Here is a 27,479-nt window from a genome sequence, read left to right as displayed (position 1 = left end):
CTTGCTCTGATCTCATCACTCATCAACGGACACAACCGGCAAGCAGATGGCCAAATCTACAGTAACTGACTACCGCAGCCTGAAGCTGAGAAAACCTACTCTGTGGTCATTATTCATGCGACTGATGGATCTGTCAAACTTAATGCTGCCACAAAGGCCTTTCACCTGTACTCCTCCTTAAACGCACCTTGAGAGAGAGAAAAAGCAAAACATAGGAGGACACAGAGAGAGAGCCTAAAGTGGCATTTTTCTTCCCTTTTATAGCATATGAGTCACCCTGACATATGACACACAAAATTGTGCCTTGCTCTGGGATATTTGCGTGGGCTGGTGGAGGTGTGAGGGGAAATCTGGCCCAATGCTTGGCTTGATCTTGATTCGGCCAGACTTCAGCGGTCTGTATCCCAGCCATATATATTTAGCACATCTAGAGATATTTATTCGCACAAGCTCTCCCAGAACAGAGCTCCTGGAAAAAAGCCAGTGATTGTTTTTAATTGGGTCAAGCTGTCTTGTAGTTTTTCATCCGCCCACTCACGGAGCTTCTGAAGGAAGAAAGAGCAGAGGTGTGGTGCTGTGTTTCACTGAGCCCCTGGGGGCAGTGTTGTACAGGATTTATCTCAGCCTGCAGTTCTCTACTGTAAGGCAGAGTTTGGAATACACATGCAGGGCTAGTGATTTCAACAGAGCAAAGCCCGAAAACATCGCAGTAAGTTTAGTGTTCCACACTCAGACCAGTATGTTGAGTGTTTTTAAACATAGAAAACCAAATGTGGGAAAATGCTGCTGTCTGTAACTAATAGGAAATACCAAAACCAACAAGGTTTCTGTCATTGCCTCTGGTGACACCTTTCCACTAACTCCTACTGTGATTAACTGCCACTACAGTAAGAGCGCAGATGTTATTATATTCTAATCTCCCAGAAATCCCTCATACCCATTGGTATTAGATATTTGGAAATTACAAATATTTACTACTGATGCAAAAATTATGTTTTTAATTAAGCTATGCTTATTAATAAGATTAAAAAAATAAAAATAAAACCAATAAGCATATTTCCTCAAGCATTAAACCTTTTCTTACAGGAAATAAGATTCCCTGTCATTTATACTGTGCTTTTTATGAGATCCCCTATTGACTTTTGGTGCAAATACCAAATTTACAGAGGTTTTCTTAGCAGAATCTATTAGATATTTGATCTGGTTACAAGAAGTTAGCCTACACTTACTCCCAGCAAGACCACATTTAGTGTGCAAAGGTCGTTAGAAAGTGGTAGAGAAGTAATTAAGAACAAACCTAATCAAATGAGAAAATTCTTAATCCTTTCTCAGTTTATGTTTTCCTTTTTTTTTAAATGCAGCACATAAAGCAACTCAGCCGTTCTTAATATAAAGGTTTAGCAACTAAACCTTTATATTAATTTGCATGTTTAATTATTCTTTTGTCTTTTACTTACACTAAAACATTTTTTAACAAAAGCGGCCAATCTAAACGACAGTTATTTATGACAAGTATTTTATTAGTATTAATTTTTTTTAATTGCTCTTGTGCAGTGCAAGCAGATAGAAAAAGTATGCTAGAAGCTGCATAAGAGAACTAAACAAAGAGGTTGTTTTCCCTTGAGTGTTTGCAAGACCATTGGCAATATGGAACACAAGCATGCCTTAAGGAATGCTTTATTCAGCACAATGCCTCTGGTAGGGGCTGTAAAAAATTCACAGCCATTAAATCAAATATTGTCCTATAACTGATTACATGAAGCTAGGGCGTGAATACCTTTTTCTTTTCTTTTTTTTTAAACCAAATCCTTTGGCACCTCTGAAAAATAGACGCTGGGAAATGTGAGGTTGGATAAATGACAGTAGGTCAGCAAGCATGGGAAACAAGGGGGAGAGAAAGAGAAACTATAAGAAGCTATGGCAAAATTCCCAGACTTAAGATATGCATGTATACGGTTTCTAATACAAGGTCATTTATTCTTCCTGAAGAAGTGCCACAACAGGTTGATTCTCCCACACACCTAGCTTCGCTGGTATAAAGGAAGCGGCTCGAGCTGTTGAGCAAGAAGGCAAGGGAGGACAAGACAAAGCAGGGGTGAGGAGGTGATGAATATGTTAACTGGAGATGACGTGGGGGTGAAGGAGCCAGGGCTTAAAGGCAGTAAAATCCTCACATTAACCGATTGCTATGGATTTTCCGAAGCTTTAGAAAGAGGATCTGCTCCAGATTTTGTTAAACCGATCCAAAGGACCTGATGTCTTGGCCAACGTGTCTGTTCGAGGCAATAGCAGTATGTCTGCGTTAGTGAGTTTGCAGGTTAACGTGTGTGTGCGTGTATGTGCCAGTTTAAGCGGGCACGGACGCAGGCAACAGCAGCCACAGCTACTTCACGTTCAAAGAGAAGAGATCAAAGGATGACCCTTTACTTCGGTCTCCTTCCTCGGGATTAAAAAGATCATCAATAATAATGGGCTGGAGCAGTGCAGTGGGCAAACCGGAGAGAAGCATGAGCGGAAGCTGATAGGTCTCTTGCCTGCTGTGTGTCTGTGCGTGTGTGTGTGATATTTTGGCTTTTTGCCGTGGGGACAAGTGGGAGCTGAAAACCATAAGTGCGGGCTGTTTTTCTGGAACCGGTGCTTGAACCAGCCTTCAGAAACATCATGCAATATTCACCACAACAACGTCTTCATTTCTCGCTTTGGGCTCCCAGACGATTTCCTGTGAAATGTATTAATGTGCGTGTGTTCACATCGTGAAACAACAGAAATAAACTAAACTGTAAAAGCTGTGAATGTTTGCTTAGGAGGATGTCACCGTGCCGACAGTTATATGTTCTTTATAGCCTACTATGTGAGAGCTGAGAGAGAGAGCGAGAGACTGCAAATGTCAAATGTCTGTTATGAATATGAAATTATAAAATGCATATTGTTTGCTGTATTTTCCCGTGGGTAAAGGGTACTTTGAGTACTGAGTGCTGTAAAATGCTAGCCTACAATAATTTTACAGCAAATCCCCATTATGTGCACATGTTACCTACATTAATATGGACAGGAGGCAATGTTTACAGCTACCGCACATGCTGCCTTTGACGGCTGAAACACATTCTAGCCTTTTGATTATTTCTAATCCCAAACAGCACCATATCCCCCCCTGTGCTTATTTGCCAGTAATTTACTGAAATGACTAAAATGTTGAGATTTCCAGTTCATTTCCAAAAACAGCAGTTAGAAAGAAATTTATAATATCCTTCAATAGTTGGGAACAAAAACAGAAATCTTCGTAGCCTCTGTAAAATCTGATTATCGGGTTTTTAAGGAGTGTTAAGATGTGGAGGGTGTTGTTTCAGTGGTTCGAAACCATCTGCCATCCCTGTACTTTACACACTGCATTAGGAGAACAACTCCTACCTAACTTTAACCAGATGATCACATTAAAAAAGTCATCCATTCAAAATGCAGACACATAGAGACTTTTCCCTCCTCTCTCCTCTCTCCAGTCTCCATCTCTTCTTTTACTCTTAATCGCGGTCTCGCCCCAGTGGGAGATAAAGGAGAGGTTGAGATAATTAATTACAGTGACTGATGAATTTGTGGTGAAAATCTGAGGTGACGAAGTGTACAGTAGTATAGTTGTGACAGTAATCTGAAGCAATCCCCTACCTTTAGTACCAATCACAGTTAAATGCTTTCCACATCACCTTGTAATATATCACTGTTCTAATGTCCCATGTTGTGTGCTTAAATCTTAGTTGCAACTGATTTTGAGATACCAGGAGGTCGGTGGGAAATTAGGGTCAAGGGTAACAAGAGGTCGACAAAGTACGACACAAACCCGAGACAGAATATTGCCGTCAACTGGAAGGAGTTGTGTTATGTTGCCTCATCAGTACCATACACCGGGCTATTATCTCATCTTTGAAATTCCAAAAAATAAAATATCTGTCCATCATCTGTCCAACTAAGGCATCACAAGGATGTTCATTAAAATGTCAACAGCTATGAGGCAACCGCTTCTAAAATATGTGCTACAGCAAAGAAATCTCTGCTTAGTCACCAGTCACCTGACAAATGTTTAAAGGTGTTGCCTTTGTGTTACAGATCAAGAGCGAGCCCTGCAAGCCATGTGTGAGACAGCCAGAGAAATAGAGACTTCCTGTACCACGTGTAGCAGCTGTCTAGGATGAAAACCCCATTTTAGTCCCTACAACACTTCACCTGATAGATGATCTTCATTATCTCTTCCTTCCTCCGAGGAGGGAGCTTTGAATGTCTTCCTCTTATCACTCTCTCCGTTTTATAGATCAATAAGTACTACCAAACAACAGAACAATCAAATGAATCCTCCATTGCCTTTAATTGCATTCCTAACTTGGCCTCTTCTTTGATATATAATGATAGAAACAGTGGGGTGCAAATTCATATTTTGTCTAATTTCACTAACTGGAGCAGGAAATGATAGTCTGCAAAGACGTCAGTTGGAGCAGTTTTTAAAGAGCCTTAAATAAATGTTTGCTCAGAGTCAGTAGTAAGCCCTTTTAATTCACTGAACAAGTTTTGCAATTCTTCCAATTTGCAGTTAATGTGTTTAATTAGCTGGCTGTAACCTTTGTCAACCTGGTTTGGGGAGAGGCTGTCTTTTAATTGGCATAATTAAATAATAATGAAAGCGAACACCAATGTGCGTCAGGCTATGGTGACTCAACGTGCACCGTGTAAGGGAATGACGTTTGGATTTGCAGCGGGAAGCATAGAAGCACCCAGTGCTGGATGCCAGCACCACTCAGCATCAATACTGCATGCAGTAATGCTGGAAAACTAAGCACTCCAGACCATGAGGCACACAAGAGGGCTAAAATAAGATCCAGCAGTCAGTGAGCTTTACAGCTCAAATAAGCTCTTATGCGAGAAAAAAAACAGTCCGGCATTCATCTTATTGTACCAGAGAAGAAAACTGGGTCAGATGGATAATAATATAGAGGGTCTGTGTTTGCAAAGTGAAACTAGTCTGCAGCTGGCTAACCGAGTCAGCTCTTTTTTATGGAAATAACCAAGACTGGGTTTCTGCAGAAGAGGGAAAGAAAGGAGAAGATTTGACTTGATGACCATCAATCATGTGTGTATTGCATGTTTATGGATAAACATTCCAGTGAAGTAAGCAAGTAAAGTGCAGTATTAAGATATTCTTTCAGAAATCAGAGTGCATCCATAAAATATACTTTCTAAACTCATATGAATTTATAATAGGTTATGTATGTTCACTCAGTCATCAGCACATGAGTATGCATGCTTTAAGCACATGTTCCCACCCACCTGTGCTGCTCTGGATGGTTCTAACAGTGGTGGTGGTGCGTGGGGGTGAGTTGGTCCTCCTGCTTCCCGCTGTGACGCTCCCCTCTTCCTCTTCCTGTGAGCAGCCTTTCTCGATGGCACGCACGTAGCTGTGGCTCCGCATACGGAAACACCCAGGCATGGGCAGGTCTAGGGCATCCACTGCTTGTGACTCCATCTCACTGAACACTGACTCACACACCGCCTCGATCTGCCCATTCACCTCCACCTCGCTCACCTGTGGAGGAGGGGAAAACAGACAGACATACATACAGTATGTGCACACAAACATCCACACAGAGGAAAAAGAGAACACCTTGAAAAATAACAATGCACAGGTGCGTACCAGCACAGTGTAAGAGAAAGGTGAATGGACAATATGTTACAGAAGCAAAAGCCAGAGAAACATCTTTTAGTGCTGCAAGAATTGTTGTTACTGTACTACTCTACTGCTCAAAGCTTCACCAGGCAGGAGTTTTATATACAAACACAGTTAAAGTGCAAATTGGGTGCTGCAACATAACATTGGGGTTTCAGCGTTACCCATGGTAAATGGTAAATGGCCTGTATTTATATAGCGCTTTACTAGTCCCTAAGGACCCCAAAGCGCTTTACATATCCAGTCATCCACCCATTCACACACACATTCACACACAGGTGATGGCAAGCTACATTGTAGCCACAGCCACCCTGGGGAGCACTGACAGAGGCGAGGCTGCCGGACACTGGCGCCACCGGGCCCTCTGACCACCACCAGTAGGCAACGGGTGAAGTGTCTTGCCCAAGGACACAACGACTGAGACTGTCCAAGCCGGGGCTCGAACCGGCAAACTTCCGATTACAAGGCGAACTCCCAACTCTTGAGCCACGATCGCCCCATAATTTATGGCAGGCAGATTCACCACATTTGGTCAAAAGAAAAGAGAAAAAAAATATTTTTGTTTTGTATAAATGCATCTCTGCCAAGGAGAAATAATAAAAACCGCAAAAGTACTTTTAACAAAACATCTTTCAAATCTTTTGACTGAAATCCAGCCATCGAAATATTTGCTTGCAGTGAATTATGTTCTACAACTCTGTGCCTTTTGGTAATGCATCATACACTATTCAAGCTTTTTTTTAGCACATCAAATCACAGAATTTCCATGTCAGTGCAGAGTACAGCAATTCATTTTTGTCACTGCTTTTACCTCCACGCCGTCTTATGAAGCTTTAAGCCATTTATAGGAATTTACATATAGCCCACTTAAAATAGAAATACATTGGAGAAAAATAAAAGACTATCCAAGGGGTGCAGAGGGGGAAGAATCCCTGTAGGATAAAACTTCAAAGGGCCATACAACACAGTGAAATACTACGCGTGTTATTAAAGGTGAGAATGGGAAGTGTCAAAGCTAAGACTACTGGGATTTGAAATGTGACTCAAGGACATCTAATTACACCTACATCATTAGCTAGTGCAGCTTCAAAACAGGCTCTAAAGCAAACACAACTCAGAAAACTTGCGACAGACTTGCAAGATGGGTGTGTGGGACAGACTGGGTTATGTGAGGGCAGATAATAGGATAGTTCCCAGGATATCTTCACAGGGAGTGACACAAATGAAAGAAGCAGGACTTGGTAAGCAGAGTGTAGAGTCAGAGGTGTAAGTGCACATTTGTAGAGTTGGGAATCAGGAAGGTTTGTGGACCTTGAGTCAGTCTATTGACACCAGCTGACACTAGATGCAAACAGTGAAATAGAGAACCTAAGCAGCACCTTTATTCTTTTTGTTGATGCCAGGTCCAGTGTGACATTCTCTTCTTGGCCTGCTCCATGCCAGGACTTGAAGGGATGTCTCAGGGGTCCATCATTCAGATGGTGAGGCAAACTGTTGCCCCTGGGCTTTAGAGGGGAGTACATATTCCCATTACCCCAGGCAAAAAGATAAACTAAGTTCCCCTGTCATTACAAATAATGCAATGTATCAAGCACTGCTCAAAATCCCAAATGACTAACATCTTATTTTGTAGCTGGCAATACATTAACAGACCTCCACCAGGCTAGTGTGTGTCTTGTTTCCTGGCCAATTCTTCAGTATGTTCAATAACGTAGAACAGCTTAAGCTTGTCATTTTGGTTCGCAAAATATGCTGATGCAGAAAGAGCGTATTATGGCAAAAGAGGGAACTGAGGGAGGTCTGCATCCCCTCCTGTTTAATTAGCCAATCTGAAAATATCGGTATCATCTGAGCTCCAGAAAACAGCATGCACACGTACACACTAATTAGGAGATTGGGTTTTTTTTTATATTTTTTTCATAATTTGCCGGATGGTGACCTGATTGCTAATTTAGGTCTTAGAATGGCTACCGATGGGATTTCCTCCCACTGCACAGCCTTATCGGATGTAACAGTAGAGGTACGAGGGCCGTAGAGGCTAACAAAAAACAGGCATGGGAGCCAGAGTGCCACCAACCTGGCTGATGGTGCTCATTGCTCTCATGTAGCTCTCGTTTCGGGAGCGGAATTTAGGCGAAGCCAGCAGCCCTGCTGGGTCCAAGCTGTCCAGACTCCTATTGATGGAAACCTCACTCACCGCCCGCAGATAGCTGTGACTCCGGATCTGCAGTTTGGGTGAGTGCTCTGTGGAAATCCTGCCATAAGGGAGGGAAAGAAAGAAAAAAGGAAGGGGTAAAAAACAAACAAAAAAAAGTAAAAACAGGAAAAGCAAGAGATTAGTAAAAAGGTGAAAAACCAAGGATGATAAAGGCAGAAAAAGAGCAGAGGTAAAGAGGGGGCGATGAAAAGAATGCAAGAGAAGGCAATTTCAAGTACTTGGAAGTGTGTGAACCGAAAGATATGGATCAATCCACAATTGCTTCAGGACACACCATTATCTAATCAAACAGCGTAGTTCTGTTGAGAACCGCTCACAGTAGCTTAGATAGTTTGTCCTTGAAGCTCCTTGTAAGCACTTTCTAAAACGCTTAATCATGAGAACTCTTGTATATAGAGATATGAACGTCTGTTTCTGTATGCCTGTGAGGTATACTTAATTTAGAGACTGTGACATAAAAACACAGAAATATATTTGATACACATCCTGTATGAAAGGTATGAATAGATGTCTCATTAATTGTCACCTGCTTTCAGCCTGATTGCTTAGCATGCTTCACGTCTATGTGCACGTGTGCATTTGCGTACCCGCAAAAAAGGGTGCTTGCTGTTTAGGTTAAATAGCAATTGGATGCAAGTTAAAGAACGAATTAATCACAGCAAATAAAACCTAAAAAGCAGACTCACTTCATTCTTGAGGAACATGGCGGTCTACTAAACCAAGTGAGGAAAGAATACATCACAGATTATATATAAATTCTCAAATTAACGGTGAGAGCCACGTCTTTTTGTAGCCTCTCTTATTCCACACACATATAAGACCATCCGCATATAGGTACTTTGCTTATACAACTCTTAGTCTCTGCCTTCATGTCAGGTCAGCTTTAATTATGCATTTCTGCCTTAAAATAGTGCGCGGTTACCACAGCAAAGCAAACTAGATTACTCATTCTTGGATGGAAGATTGGAAAGGTGAGGTGAAGTGGAAGAACAGATAAACTACTGAGATAAGAATAAGTGTGCCGAATGGACAGTTATTAATTTTAAAACATGTCTCCATTTAGCCTGACCGTCCTCCTGGCTCTTTAATATTGAGAATAATATACTAGAAGATACTCCACAGACACAGAAAAATTCATGAGTTAGTCATGCTGCTGCTTTGTTTGATCAACACAATTGATCATTTTGAGGTCTTCCATCAATGTTTTCTAATAGTTCCACTGTATTTTTAAGGAAAATCATTTTTTCCACCAGATGACAGGAAAAGAGGAATCTGGTGTATCTGAATCACCAAATAGTTTTTTGAGCCAAATGTCATGTTTTATTATATCTTAAGTATTATTAAAGCTAAATGAGTTTGATTGAGAAAACAAACTCAAACAAACTATATCATGCCTGGGAGTAACATATAGTGGTAATGGGTGATCTCAGAACCGAACAGAGAACTCATAGACAGAGTCAATTAAACAGCAACTATCACGGACAACCAAGTCCATCCTTGGGATGTACCATCGACAGATAGAGGAACTGGCTGACATAAAGAAATCCTTCCAATAGCTACAAAAGGCCAGGTTAAAAAAACAGCACAAGCCTTGAGCACCAGGTCCATAGAAGCAGGAGTCTACTGAAACTGACAGAATCCAAGTTGCAGAGTGTATAAAAGCACCCAAGAGACTATCCAACTCATAGTAGCAGGATCTAAGAGCCAAGCTGGGACAGCATAGACTAACAGGCCCAACCAAGAGGCTGGGATAGTGTACAGGAAAATATACACATGGACTAGGAATCCCCAAGCCCTGATGGGAGATGCCACGAAAGGTGGTTGAGAACAACAGAGCTAAAGTCCTGTGGTACAGACAAGCAGTAGCTGTTAAATCAGCATAGTGGTGGTTTCCAAGGAGCAGAAGACCAGAGTTGTGATAGATGTGCTAATCCCAGCAGACAGCAACAAGTACCAGGGACTGAAAAAAACAACTGGAGCAGATGTGTAAGTCCAAAGTGTTTCCAGTGGTAACAGATGCATTAGGAGCCGTGACCAGAAAGCAGGCAGATTCCAGGCACAACATCGGAGATATTCGAATAACTATCAAATTAAACAACCCATGCACTCCACATGAACACCTGATACTGCCACTACTATCAGAACTCCAACTTTCAAATCAATCAGTTTCCTAATCAAGCATTATGGTGGTTATTTGATTAATTTTAGATATTTTTAAGGAAAAGGAAAAGTCTAAACTTTGGCAATGGTTAAAAGATCATAGCCTGTAGTTTACAGGAGAAAAACAATCTCCCATGTTACAGTCAGGCAATTTAACCTTCAACACCAACATACACAACCTCTGTTGCTTCTGAAGAGACTTTTCAGGCCTTTAATTTTGATCTCTTTCCCAAAATTTCAGACCAGTCTGTGTAATTCAATTAATTAAAATGTGACAAAACAATTCAATAAATGTTACACAGAGTAAATATAAAGTTTGTACTCCTGTCTATGTTCCACTGTACCTATAACTATACTTCCCCATGCAGCACTGCCTACAGTACTGCAATGGTTCACTTCATTATAGAATTGAAACGGTACATATTCTAAAACCAAGAAAGCGAAACTGGTGTGACTCATTCATATCAGCCACCTTGTGTCTTTGGCTGTGGGTGATTCACAGAGGAATCAAGTCAAGGAAGAATCTACCCACATCATTTTTCTATCCACATCTCCTCTTGATTTCCCTGTGGGGCTGATTATAGAACCAATGATGTCTATTGTGGCCACTTAAATTGCAGACCCAGCCAGTAATCAGGACCAGTTAAGGATTGGGGGGAGTTTAGCATATTGCAAGCTGTTCCACTATGAAACAAGTGACATAAATGAAGACATTACATCAGGAATCTGTCTGTCGTCTGCCGATTACCTCCACATTTCTCGTTCTTTTCTCATAATTCTACATAATTCTTCTTTTCTGTTTTTCATCTTCAAATCATGTCTTTTTTTGCATTTTGCTTCAAATGTTTTTTTTCCTCAACCAGTTCCCCCTGCCTCTCCGCGTGACAAGATTTCTTAGTCTAACTGCTTTTACCTTCTCCGCTTTCATCCTTCCCTTGCTTTCCCCTCTTAGTATATCTAAATAAAGAGCCTAAACACGGTGGTTGGAGGGATGGAAGGGTGTGTCTTAGAGACACACAGTAAACATGATAAAATCTAGGCCACAAATAAATGTTTATGGCAAAAAGAAAGCTTGGAGTTTGTGACTGAGCGAAACAAGAAAGGATGTAATTTCTCCTGAGCTTGTTGTTGTCTGTCAGAAATAATCCCAACCATTCATATACACTCTTTATCTGCATGCCTTGTGTTTTAATAAAGGAGGAGGTTGCAATTGGACGAGAATTAGCAAATTTCACAACTTCTTAGGAGCAATTCCCAGCTAGTCAAGGACACAATGGCCACAGAATGAGCTCGAAAACATATGGAACAACAAGGCTGATTATTAAATCATTGCGGAGTGTAACAGACTTGTGCCAGCTCCCAAAAGCACCATGTGAAAACAAGATGTCAGCTGCTCCCGCCTCATTCTCTATCTCCAATGTGCAGCACTGCAGTTTGGTTTGTTCCATCGGGTTCCATCAGATGATGATGGCGTTCCCGGGGCCAAATTCAAGTCATTAGTAGGCCCCAAGCTGTGCCACTTGCACTTACGTAAGGGTGTGTGTGTGTGTGTGTGTGTGTGTGTGTGTGTGTGTGTGTGTGTGTGTGTGTGTGTGTGTGAAACCAGTAACAATGACGGAGCACCCACTGGTGTTCTTCTCATCTCTGTATATTACACAGCTAATCAGTCACAGCCTCGTGCAGCGCCATCAGACTGTCCTCAGTTCTTTAACTGTTTCAGTGCAGTATGACGTAAGATATCTCCAACGGTCAGATCATGTGTTGTTATACAGTGTGGTGGTATAAAGAAAGGACACCATCAAAAAACAGCAACAGCAATTACATCCTTTCATTATTTATTTCATAAAAACTAAAGTGATAATGCAGAAAAAGTGTGTGAAAAGCCAAGCACACTCCTATTGGAATTAAGAGGGAAAGCATCAGCCACATGTTGCTAATCAAATGCACTTTAACTGATTGTAGGCAAGTGTGAGCACCTCCATAAAAGCACAGGTTTTGGCAGCTTGTCTGGGGCATTCAGGTGTGTTAGCACACTGTCAAGGAGGCAAGACATCAGTGATGAGCTTACAGAAGCAATAGTTGCTGCCCATCAGTCTGGAAAGGGTTATAAGGCCATTTCCAAACAATTTAAAGTCCATTATTCTACAGTGAGAAAGATTCAAGACAGTTACCAATCTTCTGAGGAGTGGAAATTCACCGAGAGCTCAGGCCGTGCAAAGTACAGAGAAACTAAAAAAAAAAACTCAGACGCTACAGGCCTCAGTTAGCATGTTAAATGTTAAAGTTAGGGCGACAGTACAATTGGAAAAAGACTGAACAAGTGTGGCTTGTTTGGAAGGGTTACCAGAAAAAAAAACAAGGCAGACTAGCTTACATTTACATCTTAACTAACAACAAAATGTTGGGTACAATGTTATTTGGGCAGACAAGACCAAAAGATGTTAAGCCATAATGCTCACAGCATCTCAGCACGAACAACTCATAGCAGCTATGAAGAGCGGTGGTAGAGTAGGTGATGATTTGGGATTGATTTAAAGCCACAGGAATGTGCACCAACTGCGCTGACCACAAATATCTTTGGATACCAAAATCCAAAATATCAACTATATAAAAGGTGAGGCCGACAGCTGTCCAACAGCTAAAGCTTGGCCAAAAATGCATTATGCAACAGGACAATGATCAGAAGCACATCAGCAAATCTACAACAGAATGGCAGAAAAAGAAAATATTCAAAGTTTAGGCCTCTAACTGAAATATTGTGATGGGATTTTAAGTGCTAAATCCAATTGTAAATCCACAAAGCTCCATGAAGTGAAGCAACGTTAGAATAATAGAAGAGACTGATAGTCACGCAGAAAGTCATTACCTCAAGTTACTCCAAGTTATTGCTGCTAAAGACTACAAGCAATTGAGGTGCACTTAGTTTTCCACAGGACCATATATTGGTTTCGTTTTGATTAAATAATGAATAATGTGTAACGTGATTTACTGTTCATCTGCGGTCACATTATTCTAATTTAAAAACCTGTCAATATTAGATTTATTTTTTAATGATGAAATGATATGTACAACCTTAGACTCACTGACTGACTGTACACAACAGAACAATGGATTAAAAAGGCAATTTCTGGTATATTAGAACTCAGGTTTTTACGTTTTCGGTCCTTAATTCTGTGATATTACGATAACTGGTACTCCCAGAAGTAACAGGAAACAGGATGACATTGCTACAGTGGAGCTGGGGAAGCAAAAAACACGAGCTGTCAGAGACAATCAGACAGGTTGTAAATAAGCCAACAGATAACCTACACCACTGCACTTGGAGGAAAAATTAAAGCGACTACACTAAAGTGTCAGATAAAACTCCCACACTGCAGAGCAAATCTGTGTATGCGTGTTCACAATTATGCCAAGAAGGGTTGGACAGCAAAATGTAATTGATGACCTCCCACCATGCTTCCTTACCATGAACATTAGCACAGTGTTTTAATATTATAGGAATGCTGGCCAAAAAGTACAAAAGTGGTATGAAATTAAAATGAAAACAATTTCAATCAATTTGAAGTTCCAAAAATTGAATGTTCCACTTGTTTGCAAAGAGATTAAGTTCTGCCATTGGGCTTGACAGTGTGGACTAGATAAAATATAAATAAATAAAAATCTTGATGGACTCTGTTACTGCTGAATACTTTATGCTGTGAAAAAATAGATTGCAGAGCAGAGAATGCCCTATATAACAAGAAACAACAGCTTGAAACTCTTCAAATAATGAAGCTCAGCTTTTAACCTCAGATCATTCGAAAAGAATTGCTTCAAAAGAAAGGGAGAGAGAAATAGCTGATGATGTTCTCAACTCAATGCATTTCTGAAGAACACAGCGCTTGCTTCTTTAAAGAGATTTCAGTAGGTGAGCTGGCATTGTGGATTTTAAATCAGGGCTCAGTCGCTCTCAGTTCAGTGTGTTTGTGTATTTGTATGCCAGCTATGAAAATAGAGGCATGTCTTTATTGTTGTAAACACAGAAAAGGTAATTAATCTGTGATCACCAAGAGCCAGGAACTTACACATAAGCCAAACTGCTGCTGGGAGTACGCTGACTAACACTGACTGCCTCCATCTCAGTTGTTTGTTGACTTTTCTCTTTCACTCTCATTCCCTTCATCTCTCCAATCTGCTTCACTGACACTGTGCAGAGTGACTCCAGGCTTTCGGCACACTTAACACATTTTATTCAGTAGCATATGCTCATTTATAATACAGAGTTAGATCTAAAGTTACAAACAGGGGAAAAATGATTAGTCTATTAGGGCGCAAACCCAGGACAGAAATGTAATCAAGATCTTTTCCCACAGATTAACAACAAACAGTCAAAACACAAAACCACTCACAGCTGCTGCTTCAGATGAGCCAACTTTCTTTTTTTTTTTTTTAAATCTTTTGCATGCTACATTAAAGAAAGGGCAACTCTGTGTTCTTGTGTAAACAGCTTTAGTTCACGCCTGGCATTTTTCTTACCTTTTAGATTTATTTAATTAAGAAAAATCCAAATCTTTACAACGAGTAATTTCAAGTAATAATTTGCGCCCTGGTACACACTCACTTGAGCGTAGTCATCTCTGTGAGAGACGGCTGCGTGGCCTTCAGGTAGCTGGCTCGTCGTGCCTGGACCTTGGGCGAGGGTTTGGGGCTGCAGTCCGAGTCGCCGCTGTCCTCCTCAGCCATGGCCTTGATATAGCTGCCACTGCGCATCCGCCGGCATGGAATCTCGTCATCTTTCCCCAGCGGAGAGAAATTGCTCCACTCATCCTGAGGCACCTGTAGAGATGAGGTGAGATTAGGTAAAGAGGTATTATATACATGTCACCCTCTGCACTTCAGGGCCCCTGCAGACATACTTAAACATGAATCGTGAGCAGACTCAAAAAAACAAAAACAAAAAAAACCCCAAACCCAATATTTTCTCAGTTGTCTGCACTGAACTTTATACCTGAAAAGATTCAGTAGTAACAGTATCAATGCAAAGTCTGCCTTGATCATACCATAAGCCTGCCAGTGCCAGTTGCCTTCTTTTGTCTGTCCTGTGATGCATGCTGCATATCAAATGCAGGGAATTAATTGTTTTGACAAAATGTTGCAGTACCTCAGCTTCTGTGCGCACTCCTGCCTTTTCACAGACACTAATGAAGGTAAAAATAAAAGGAGGTAAAGCTATCTTCTAGCCCTAATCTAAAAGAGAGGGAGTCAAAGACAGCAGACATGGAAAGAGAGAGGGTGGGGGAAACAAAGGGGGTTTTGTTCAGCAGTGCTAAGGTGAGTGGCTGTTAGGGCACCAGCTCTGAAGTGAAAGAAATGAGAAACAGAGCGAGAAAAAAGTTCACAAGGATCATTCAACAGACTCGTGTGTAGCTAGGAAACCAAGCTGACCTTGATGTCAGGGGTAACTACAGACTGTGTTAACATCTCAGCAACAGTGGTTTGGATGGGGACGTCAAAAGTGAATTATTCTAAGACAGGGTGAAAAAGATGAATTGAAATAAAAAAAAGGGTATTCATTTTGCTTTAATCAGCTTTTTGATGGAACATAAGAGTATGGAGGATGGTGTAGGCCGCTCCCTCTGGGTTGGAAAAAGGACACCAACTCTGAAGTGGCAAAACTGCAGTTCTTCTAACGGCCACTTGAGGCTGGATCCAAAAGCGAGTCATCTTCAGCTCTTAAACGAACAGCATACTCAAAAAACTATTTATGGTCTCTGTAGCCAGTGTTACTCTTTACAACCGATGAGGTAAGGATGACTTTTTATAACCCACCCTTTTGGATTTGGTCTTCTGAGCATTTTTAATGCAGATTTATTGCATGCTATGAGGTAGAGCCCATCCCAGAAGTTTGTGCTTCTGTTTTGATTACTCAAATTCTTTTACTACTATTAACTAATTAGCAGACTGCAATTCATGACCCCTGCTTGATAACCAGGTGTGCTAGTGTTAGACGTTAACTTACTACCCTGTCAGCCAAAACTTCAGAAACCAGTTGATGACATCATCCCCATTTTAATATGCAGTCTGTGGATGTAACCTCTGAATGTTTCATGAAAAGGGTCAATTAAGTGAGTGTGTGAACATCAAACACCGGATTACAAAATCCCATCCCACTAGGTGATGCAAATAGCATGTCTTTTTGTTTTAAGCATTCAAAAAGTGTCTGGAGACTAACTTGTCAGGCTGCTCTCCTTGAAAGCCACTTTTCCCTTCCGTCTCACTCTCTGGAGAAAAAGCAATGGCTCTTTTAGGCTAGAAGAGTTGTTGCCACACTGCAGTGACAACATCCTTCCTTGATCTGCTCACTCCGTTTTTCAGGATGTTAAAATGCATGGCCATACAGAACTTTGTCTTTTATGTTTTCCTACTCTCGCATTCTGCCTTTTACTTTCTCCATTCATGCACTCTTCTGTTGCCCTTATTTGCCCCCCCCGCCCAAAAAACCCCGCACACACATACACATGCTTTCGTCTATTCTCTCCGGCTTGTCTCTCCATTTCTTTCCTCGGGCCTAAATTTGCAGCTCAGCTCAATGCATGAAAATGCATGAAATCTGAAACACTTTTATCTTTTCCCAGAAAAGTGAAGCATGATCGGGTCCCTGTGTGCATGTGTCCCTGTGTATTTTTGAGCGCGTGTGGCCACCATGCTTAGGAAGTAGAGTGGTTTTCTCTTAATTTTTTGTCTGCTGACCTCTGATCTCATAGTAGCACCACACTTTTTCTTTGTAAATAGGATATATTCAGACATTTACAACCATATACCCACCAATCCTGCTATGACCAATGCAATTATAATGTTAACAGCTGTAATAATGTAGTTCCATGCTGCAAGGTGTCATTAATGCTCCACAAACACAAACCAGTCAGGTTTTTACACTGAACAAAGAAATAATTATATTGAAAGTAAATGTAAGTTGTGCATAAGTAATTTTAATTACTTCACAATTTCCTGGTAATTTAGTGGAAAAACAAATAATATTTTCTGAGCTTACAATGTAAGTACTTTCTGGGGTGAGGGCTGTATTATGGAGTGTTTTACTAGAAGGGAGACACATATTATACTGTAAGTAATCTTAAGTACAACATAAGTTAAAAAGGATGATTAAATAATAAAAAATTCATCAACATAATGAAGATTAATTAACAATGTAACAAAATAAAGCTGTAAAAAGGCTAAATTAATCCACTTAATAATAAGGCTTGTGCCCTGAAAAGTACAGCGTATTTTCTGTAAAATTACCAGGAAATTATGCAATACTTAAGTAATTGTAACTGCATAAGTAATTTTAATTACTTCAATTTACTTACATACTTAAATTTTGCTTCCTGTAAAAATCTGACTTGTTATACCTTTATTCTAAATTACCTGCCTTTAAGAATTTGCATTTCAATATAATTACATCGTAATTTGAATTACAGGGGAATTAAGCCCTTAAACCCCAGCCATATAATTATAAATATTGTAAATATTTCAGTGCATTCAACCACAACCACAGAGGATTAGATGGTATGTGATGAGTCTGAAAAATGTTTATGATTATATCAAGAATAAATTCAACAAGAGATCAAAGCTCAGGGGAATGAGATGAACGAGTCTGGGTCGCTGTGACCCTGATTAGTCTCTCTCCATCTCTCTCTCTCTAAATCACAATGACGCATGCAAGCAAACAAATGCAGATTTTGTGCAGAAAAACAGAAACATGGAGGAGCGGCTCACACCAGATGATGCATGAAGTTTGACACATTAGAGGTGGGGCTGTTGTAAACAGTCCTACCTGAAGGAAGTGGCAAGTGCGTCCCTGCTCGGCTTTCACCAGAGCTTTGTCTAGGTTGACTGAGGCCTTCTGGTAGACTTCTCTTGCTCTGCTCACCGTCAGAGTAGAAGACCATGAGCTCTTCTTCAGCTGAACTTGGGCATCGAGTGCACTCATCAGCGGCAGCCCTCCACCGCTGCCCCCCGAACACGTTGAGCACTTCACATCGTTGTTGCTACGTGACGTCTTGAGAGACTGGGCGCTGATAGTGTTATAGGACTCCATGAAATACTGCGACTGGGATTTTTCTGGATGACGCCCCATAGTCATGACCCCAGAGGGCAGGCCTCCACTGTTGCTCGCATGTTGATGATGGTAGAGGCACACTTCCCGGTCAAGCGTGTCATCTGAGCTCCAGTAGCCTGAGATGGCAGAGCGCATCTTAGGCTCCGACTTGGAGCGGTCTTTGCTCTTACTGCGCTTGCTGTGCTTTAAGGTGCCAGAGGATGATGGTGGATCATCAGGACTGGATTTGCTGCCATTCATCCTCCCACTTCCTCCTCCACCAGACCCTGAGGGCCCCTCCAGGGAGTGTGACTTGGTGAAAAGCTTCTGGACAGAGTGAACAAGGTGGCGGATTCGACCGGGGCTGTCACTGCGTTGATGCTCCACAGCAGTGCGCTTATACTGCAGTGTGTGGTAGCCTTCACGCCGCAATGGTGCCTGGCTCTCAAACTGCTCTAGCAGGTTAGAGGGGATGCGATTGTTGTTTCCTCCTCCACCTCCCTTACTGCTCGGCCCGGTGTAAGGCACCAAAGCACCACACTCCTCCTTTAGCTCATGGTGAGAGCTGTACTGTCTGCGAGGGAAAGTGCAGCTGGCCAGATCAGGATAGGTACTGCACTCAGACTGGAAGGAGTTCCTTTGGGTATAGCAAGGGTGGTCAGCAGGATGAGCATCCCCAGAGTTTAGGAAGTAGGACCGACGATCTGAGTGTCCCAGGGTCATCGAGTCGTAAGAAGGGTCGCAGGTCACTGTGTGATGGTGACTGCGACTGCTGGACAGACCTTTCATTGTCATCGTGGCCAGGTCTTCAACTGCTGCTGCAGGAAGTCTGCAAAGGCCCAGAAACTAGCTCTGCAAAGAAATACACAGCCATGGGGAAGAACAGACAAACAAACAAGAACAGAGAGAGACAGAAAACAGAATTATAAATATCTATTTGCATACACTTAAAAGCTCAATTTAATGTTTTCATCCGATTTTATTTGAGGAAGATGATTTTTGGCCGTCCTTCACAGCTGAGAAAATCTGATGTTGACAGGCCTTGGACCTATTCTTGCCTCAAAGTCTTTGATTTTTGCCCTTCAAAACTTCAAAAGGAGGATTTCTAAATATAGCAGCCATTTGGCATGTTGTCCCAGACACCCAGATCTGTCCTCAAGCCTCTTCCTCCATTTCTCTGTTTAGTCTACTACATTTCAGTGAACAAAAAAATGACAGTGAATCAAGGAAACAGAGAGAACTAAAGCAAGAAAAGGTAGCAAGGAGAGATCAAATCTATTTCAAGTGTGTGCTAAATTTGTTCAAGGCTACTGTAAAATGAAACTTCAATGGAAGTCAAAGATACAAGAAATCAGGGATGGTAATGCAGCGACTTTACCACAACTGTCCCCTGTCTCACAAATTTAATCCAGTGCTTTCATGTTTGGGTAGCACTAAAACAAAAAAGAAAACATATCTAGTTTTGTTTTACAGCTTACCTGCTCGCTGAGTAAATATGCACATCCCCACACCCACAAATACAATCAGTGATCACATACCCCCTCTATACCTCTAGGTCTTCTAGGGGGGAAACCAATTGGCCAGTAAAACCCAGCTGACAGCTTCTGGGCTGGTTGAGGCGACTGCAATAAACGGCCTTGCCCTTACAGGGTGACTACAAAAGAGCGGCATACATCAGCATCCTTAAAGTGCCTTCCTTACCCATGTGGGGCTGTGGCTGGCTGGTCGGTGAATCCACACTGTTTCCAGTGGACTGGAGGTATAGCTAACAAGACAATAATCGGAGCCCACGCACCTCAGGGTAGCACAGCGACAGCAGTGAGGCTTAGCCTCAGCAGGCAATTCATTACACTGATTTACAATGCAGTACCAAAGGCCACTAAGGTATATTTTATTTTTAAAAAATGGGAAAAAAAGGGTTGGGAGTTAGGGTGGGAGAAATGAACATAGGACAAAAAAAATGATGGAGAAGCAGAATTAAATATCATGGCAAGCGTTTACTTCCCTTGAGGACATGGTGTTGGGTGCATGTGAGGTGCAGTTAAGTGAATGGCTGTACTGTTGAAAGATTTATTATTTTCTTTGACTGTAAACTAGGTGCTACATTAATTGAAAAACTAGGGGAATAATTCATGCAATTTCCTTGTCTCCGCTAAACCAGAGGATTAAATCATTCAGGGAGAGAATTAAGCAAATAGATTTCTCTTATTGTATGAGTGAAAATGGAAAATCCACAGTGGTCAGTCCCCACCCCCACCCACCATCCGCAACGCACTCACAAGAGTGAATTCACATGCGGCACCCACCGCATACAACAAAGACGTGCACAGTGTCCGCTTCTTGCAGAGCACTTAAAAAGTGGGCTGTGTCCAACTAAAGGTATTCATTGCAGTTGACAGAGATCTCTTCTGTTGGCCACTGAAGCACAGAATGTGACCTAAATAAAAGGCCCTCGCGGTGATCCACAGCAGCGTGTTTGTGGCACAGCTGTCTGCAGAGCTGCGCTAAAGCTGAAAAGCTGAAGTTGGGTCATGTTGGCTATCTGCCTGCTAGCAACAAATACCCATGCGCACACACACACGCACACAGACACACACAAATGCGTTAACCTGACAGACTGCATATACATGCAGAATTTTGATGCTGCTCGCTCGTAAAGAGCAGTTTATCAACAACACAAAGGACCTGGTTGTAACGGGTTTGTCAGGTATGGCCTTCAGTTATAAGCGCTCAAAGACACCTGTGGTTATGTATTATGCTGTATGTCCACTGGAGGTGACTGACCCAGTTAAGTCTACCTGTCTGGGTAACCAACCACAATTTTGTGTGCCAGGAGTTAATTATAGTGTCAACTGAACTGTGGAATAGGGGTCTTTATGGCCACACGGTTTCATAGCACATGTAGCTTCGCTTTTATTTTTGCACACACTAAAAGACGGTAGTAACCAAAGTGCAAGCTCCTTCATCACTCCTCACAGTGTGCAAATATTACATAATAGATGTTCTGCTGCTCTAATTACAGGACCAGTAACCATCAATATGTAAAGAAACGTAAAGCTTGATGAAGGCTTAGCTATGAGTGTAGAGCTGCTGCTTTGGGTCTTCCAGTGAGAAGGGGTGCTTAAAATCATGGCTTCCACAGTACGAAAAGCAACAAGCAAACAAAAGAACATCAAGAAATTTGAGAGAACTTGTTCCTTCTACTTTGTGTAAACAGCCTCTAAAAACCACAGAGAGTTCATTGCATTTAAAGTGATTGCTGAACAGCAAGGTGTGCAAACAAAATGCAGGAGTAGATAAAACAAGCCAGGCTATGAATGTTAATGCTCATTAACACCTGTGCTTCATCAGCACAGCGGGAAAAAAATCTATTTGGATGCCAGCTTTCTTTGGGGTTAGATGAGATGAATGTAAAATAGATTTTTCCTCATCATCTAACAGCGTAAGCAGGCAAGGACGCAGCGTCACAGTGGCAAAATCTACTCTTAATCTTCTTCTACCTCACCATTAGTGAGTCACACTTAAACAAATAAAAAAAAAAGTGGCATGGAAATGCAAAGCAGCACTGACTTACAGCACACCATCTTAGGAAGTGTTGGAATCAATAAGCATTAGAGTGAGAAGACTACTGCAGCTTCTGCTGGTGAAAAAATACAAAGCCGCTGTACAGACAGCAGACAGTCTATCTTCCTCAATCAACACTGAAAACTAGTTGCTGGAGCTCGGGGTTTAGAGAGCCTCCATGAAGCCTTTAGAGGCTGCAAGGCTACAGAAAGTCTTCACTTCTCTCTTGAGCCTGGGTAATGCTGTCTCCAAAGAAAAAAAAAGAACATTACCAATCTCCTCTTCACAGGAGATCAAATCACCACAGCAAATCTGGCTCATACGTGTGTGTTTGTGTGTGTGCGTCTATGTGTCTGTGCTTGTTTCTAATCAAAAGAAAGGGTTCAGCGCTTTACCTCCAGTTTCCAGGTCCAGTAAAGTTCTCCTTCGATCGTGCAAATGTTTGCAGTTAGGCATACTGCATAATATTACTGACCAGACAGGACGTAAAGGTGAAGATGCTATAGACACAAAGGATATATTTTTTATTGCTTTCCATGTGTAAGACATAAAAGGGCAATAAGTCTTTACCCATGTGATTCTCAACCGCAATGTATGTCTGTGTAGGTTCTCAGTCATCCAGGTCATGGTAATCTAAGGAGCTTGGAAAGAAAAGCAGTGGGACTTCTTTAAGTTTCTTGAAGACGCTTCACTCTCATCCAAGAAGCTTCATCAGTTCTAAGACCAAATGGTGGAGAGACCCAGGTATGTAAGCCCTAGTAGGAGTTGTCCCTTATGACGATGGTTGACCCACTATTGATTATGTGACTCATTACATGAGACAACGTGTGAAAAAGTGTAACGCTGACCCTAGATGTGTCAGTTGATCCCAATTACTGCAGTGTACATGCTTCTCAAAAAGACAAATATTTACTCCTACATGCCAAATGATTCAGAATTCAATATGTTTATGACAAAATAGGCAAATAAGAGTTTCTTGACATTTCAAATAAGACATATTTGTCTCCCAATACTTTGATTACCTGCATGCATACTTACATGTTGCAAAGGTAAGGCGATACTGTACACTGCGCTCTGGATTTTCATAAAAATTTGAATGCAAAATACGTATTTGTTTTGGTTTAATGGGCTATCCTGCTCTGCTCTTTTTTCAGGTCAGTATTCGTGCACGTATGACCTGGTGTGCCTACATATGAAGCCATGCGAATAGCTTTGGTTTCATTTCTCTGGTTTTAACATATGTTTCTGAGCTCTGAGACTTGTGCTGCCACTGCACTTCACCAGCAGACAAAAGGCTGTGATGCCTCTAGAGATGACATTTGAAAAGCTTAACTTTAATGTCAAGCAATTTAAAATAAAGTGTCTCTCTGTAAATAAAGCTCTGGTTAATTTGAACGATCCATAGATCTTGCTGGAGTTTTTAAACCGAAACACAACATACATGGGGCGATCGTGGCTCAAGAGTTGGGCGTTCGCCTTGTAATCGGAAGGTTGCCGGTTCGAGCCCTGGCTTGGACAGTCTCGGTCGTTGTGTCCATTAAACAGCATAAAAAGACTACAGAGGCTCATAGATGAACAATGTAATTACAGTAATGCTTTTCTGAGTGAACAGATCAACAATGAAACGGAAAGTAAAATGCTGCCTGCAAAATATCGAGTATTTTAAAAAGTACTAAATTCTCTACCTTGCCTCAAATACAAATACATACAAGGTTTATTGAGAAATTCTGTCGAGCCACTTTAGCCACACACTAACAACTTCAACAAAACTCACCCACATTTTTAAATATACTTGAAAGACACCCATGAGAGAGCTGCAGCTGGCAGTGAAACAACAGTGACAGAGAGGATATTCTCATCCTGAATGTGCAAACAGTGTCTTAGAAAAAAACAAAATCCCACAGAGAACAATGTTGTAGAACATTTTTAAGACAGCCAGGGACCCAAAAAAAAAATTGAGGAAAATGGTATTTTTTTTTCTGCGATTATGTAAAAGTGGCTTTTAGGAATGCCAGGAGAGGCTGGGTACCACTAACTTTAATGTCTTGCTGTTAAAATGGCTCTTAAATGATAGATGACTGTCTTAAGTGACGGTCCTCACTGACTGCACCAAGACAACACTCTGAACAAAAGCTACACATGATTGCTTCTGGTTTATGAGATATTCTTCATTAAACGTATGTCTGCACAAGCAATATCAGACATGATAGGAGTCACACAAAAAGGTAACTTGACAGAAATAGCACACTTTCAGCATGCCATCTCATTTCCAACCCAGAACACTTGATGTTACACCAAAAGATAAGGAGGCAGTATATCTTTACCATATAAATGACAGCTTACGCAACGTGTTTCCACCGTAATTTGTGATTGTTAGTGGGCTTTATTCAAAACACTTAAGAATGAAATATGCTGCTGGCATCCTATCAAAACATTTTAAATAACTTGACAAATAAACACATATTTAAGGCACAGCTTTAAAGCGTTTTTTTCTTTTGCTTAGCCAAACAGATTCTTCTACCTTCTGATCGAGGTAGTTTCACCTGACGCATAATAAGCGTGTTTCCTTTCACTGTATTGGCTGCATTATAAACCTGCATGCCGTCATGGATGGATTGATGTTCCTGGTTTCCACAAGACAGCTCCTTTGTCACAACCAAACTAATTAGGCTGACTGTCAGGGCTCCCTCTGACAAATGGAGTGACTGTGTTGAGTTATAGCTCAGGACCCATCAGAGACAAATTCCTCTGCTGATGAGGTCTATTTGATGAAGGTAAACAAATTAACGCATGCATTAACTTTAGAAAAAGCCTGGTGTTGTTGGTGTCAGGCAGAGCTGTCATTGCAGGATGTTTAAAGAAATTCAATAACACAAGCTAATGTACACAATGCCCCAACGGAGGCAACCACGCAAGCGATTCAGAGGTCATTTTAATGTTATGTCATTTATATTTAATTCAACCTTTCTTCTATTTCTGAGATTTTGGAGGAACTTTAATGTTAACGGTAGCAAACTTTAAAGTCGACTTCTGTTAAAGGTGCTATAAAAATATAATAATAGTTGTTTTTCAAAGTTTAATCCTTGAATTTTTAACACTTTAAAGCCTGAACAACGTAATAGTTGCCAAAATGTTTAATTTGTTGAGAATTATTTGCGATTTATCTTTGGGTTATATGTGGGAAAAACTACACTTATACTGTGCAGCAGGGTGTTGTTCAACAGCTTTGTCCTGCAACTGTTACTCTCTTATTCTAAGTGAATTTCATCTGTTAAACATTATGAACAGAAACAACAAAAAAGATATAATATAACAATAGAAAAGTACTGTAAAGCTCCCATGCTGAACAGGATTCTTGACATTTCTCTTAAATAATGTATTCATTCAGGAAGCTTTTGGTCTTTAAAGAAAAGGGACTCGAGTAGCTCTGACACTGCTTTGCCTCCATAACGAAAGGCCATGACTCTGCTGAGATTGCAGTTGTATGGCTTCAGGTTGAATATATCATGGATATACTGTAAGAATAAAGGACAAAGATGCAGCTTCTAGATGCCACTTTCTTTTTAAAGGGTACGTTTGTAGTCAGATATGATAAAATCAGTTTTATAAGGCAGTCATGTGATCTGTAAGGGTACTTCTTCAGCTTGCTATTTGTAATTTTAACAACTTTAACAACCCCAATCTATTTTTTTAAGATCTCTACTATAAACTATCTTCTATGATGACTGTAGCATGTGTGTATATATGTAACTCTGTATGTACCCCATCTCCTCCTTAAGGGTGGGCCAATCTGAATGAAACTTGCACAAACACAGAGCAGATATTAACATCTTTATCTTTTAAAACACGTGTTATAAATTCTATTTAAATGAGTTATAAATAGATTTATAATATAAACGAATTAAACTATAAATGATTTACTATTAAATCAGCAGTTTAAGGTTAAATATTACTATGTATTATGTTTCTTAAATGTGTCTTTAACAATTAGAGGCTAAAAATGTAAGTTTATTTGGTGATTATCACTGGCTATACCAACATTATTATATTCCACGTAAACATTAAACCCAAGGTTTTGCTTTCCTTTAAAACTGAACAGATTTATGTCGCCTGACTTTGTAGCTTGTTAAGAAAAAATAGATATATATTATTGTTATATATATATGTATTCTCATTCATATATGAATTTTTTGTTAAGTGTTTAGAAACAAACAACTTTTGTCATCTGTTTTTTGTGGTTTGATGAAGACATAAAGAAGAACAAGATAAACTAACAATACAACTCTGCGCCACACACAAGCACAGTGAAAAAGCGCTGGGGGCCTGCCAAAAACTGCCCCAAGGGCAGGTTTTTCTAATAATAATACAACTCAGATTGTTTGAATATACGCAGTATATAAGCGCAATAAACCAACAGACTTATACACCAGCAATGGTAATTTATGAAATACCCTACAGGCTACATTATATCAGTGCAGCTGTCCTAAATAAAGCTGTCGGTAACACCAAAACTGCTGATGAAATATTTCCCTGATAAATTAAAACTTTAGTTTAGTAAAACAATATAGAATAGGCTATTAGGGTTCGGTCCAAAATCCTCAATGTAGACTAGAACATTAAACTTAATACAAAGCAACAACAGAGGTGCACAAACAAGAAGAACTGATTATGGGGAGTATGTGTGTTGCCCAAAAGCAATTTTAGAGGATAATAAGGCTATAAGAATAAAAGGTCACTTTGACCTGTTCCAAATAATCCACCTTCACAAACCTTGATATTATATTAGTGTGACAAATTACTATTTTCTTTCTCCTCCCTCTCTCAATTCTTTTTTTTAAATAAAGTTCAATAAAGCTATCCATAAAAAGCAGTCAAGGAAATTGGACAAGGGAGGACAGCATCGCCATGGAAACAAATGGATTTTCTGGTGGAAAACAATGTGTTTTCAGCTCAGCTAGTGACAACTCATATGTACCAACCGCTTTGGGATCATACATGCGGACAGCAACAGGAGTCACCATTTCTTGTGCTTTATATCTTCATGTGTCCCCAGGGCATGCAGGGAAACTGTGAAAAATGTGTGAACCTCAGACTTATCATCTACATTTAGAGGGAAGAATTTCTGAGTGGTGACAAAAACAGTTCTGACCTATTTATTTTTGTTCCTGAAGAAACGTCTAATTTAACATGATGAATGAATAAAAACCCAAATTATTTCACTTTTGTTTATGATTTTGCACTACAATGACCAAAACAGATCGTTTATTTATATATTTCTATGGCATGAAAAATGAAGAGCTTCAATCATTCTCCTTAATTTGCATTTTGCAACAATTCCTCTAAGTGGGTCGCTGTAACATTCAAAAAGCTATTCCGAGCCTGCCAACGCACAAACTCATAAAGCAGAAGGTAAAAAGTATAGCCTGTGTCACACAATCTCACACAATAGTAATGTTTGTGCTTTTATTGTCTCTTAAGAGCTATGAAATCTGGGGCGCCTAATTCGGGACTACGTGGAAGTGGTGTAGTGATGACGGTGAAAGCTAAATCGAAACGTGGAGAGTCAGGATCTATGTGCATGTGCATCTGTGTGCATGTGCTACATAACTCTTTGTACCCTCATCCATCAAGCGCATGCATGACCCACATGTGAAAAAGTTGCTAATGCTGCTGATGTTAATGTATGCCTTGCAACTCTTTCCTCCTTGTGGCATTTTTGCTGTGTTAACACACTTGTAGCCAAACGCTGCTTC

The 27,479-nt window shown here is 40.7% G+C and overlaps 1 protein-coding gene across 2 annotated transcripts in view; it reads right to left on the bottom strand.

Annotated features, from left to right (window-relative positions):
• Nucleotides 1-27,479, bottom strand: part of LOC308385707 (disks large-associated protein 1-like) — a 95,379-nt gene that overhangs the window by 27,130 nt on the left and 40,770 nt on the right. For both annotated transcript variants that reach the window (XM_080864821.1, XM_080864822.1), the window contains exons 3-6: nucleotides 17,899-19,014; nucleotides 14,686-14,900; nucleotides 7,785-7,962; nucleotides 5,311-5,566 (exon numbers count right to left, since the gene is read on the bottom strand). In XM_080864821.1, coding sequence (XP_080720947.1) covers nucleotides 5,311-5,566; nucleotides 7,785-7,962; nucleotides 14,686-14,900; nucleotides 17,899-18,957 — 1,708 coding nt within the window. In that variant the 5' untranslated portion in view covers nucleotides 18,958-19,014. The remainder of the gene's footprint in view (nucleotides 1-5,310; nucleotides 5,567-7,784; nucleotides 7,963-14,685; nucleotides 14,901-17,898; nucleotides 19,015-27,479) is intronic.

This window comes from Rhamphochromis sp. 'chilingali' (genome assembly GCF_963969265.1).
Source record: "Rhamphochromis sp. 'chilingali' genome assembly, chromosome: 18".
Lineage (NCBI taxonomy): Eukaryota > Metazoa > Chordata > Actinopteri > Cichliformes > Cichlidae > Rhamphochromis > Rhamphochromis sp. 'chilingali'.
The sequence above is the reverse complement of the archived record's forward strand: the minus strand, read 5'-3'. Positions and strand labels throughout refer to the sequence as shown.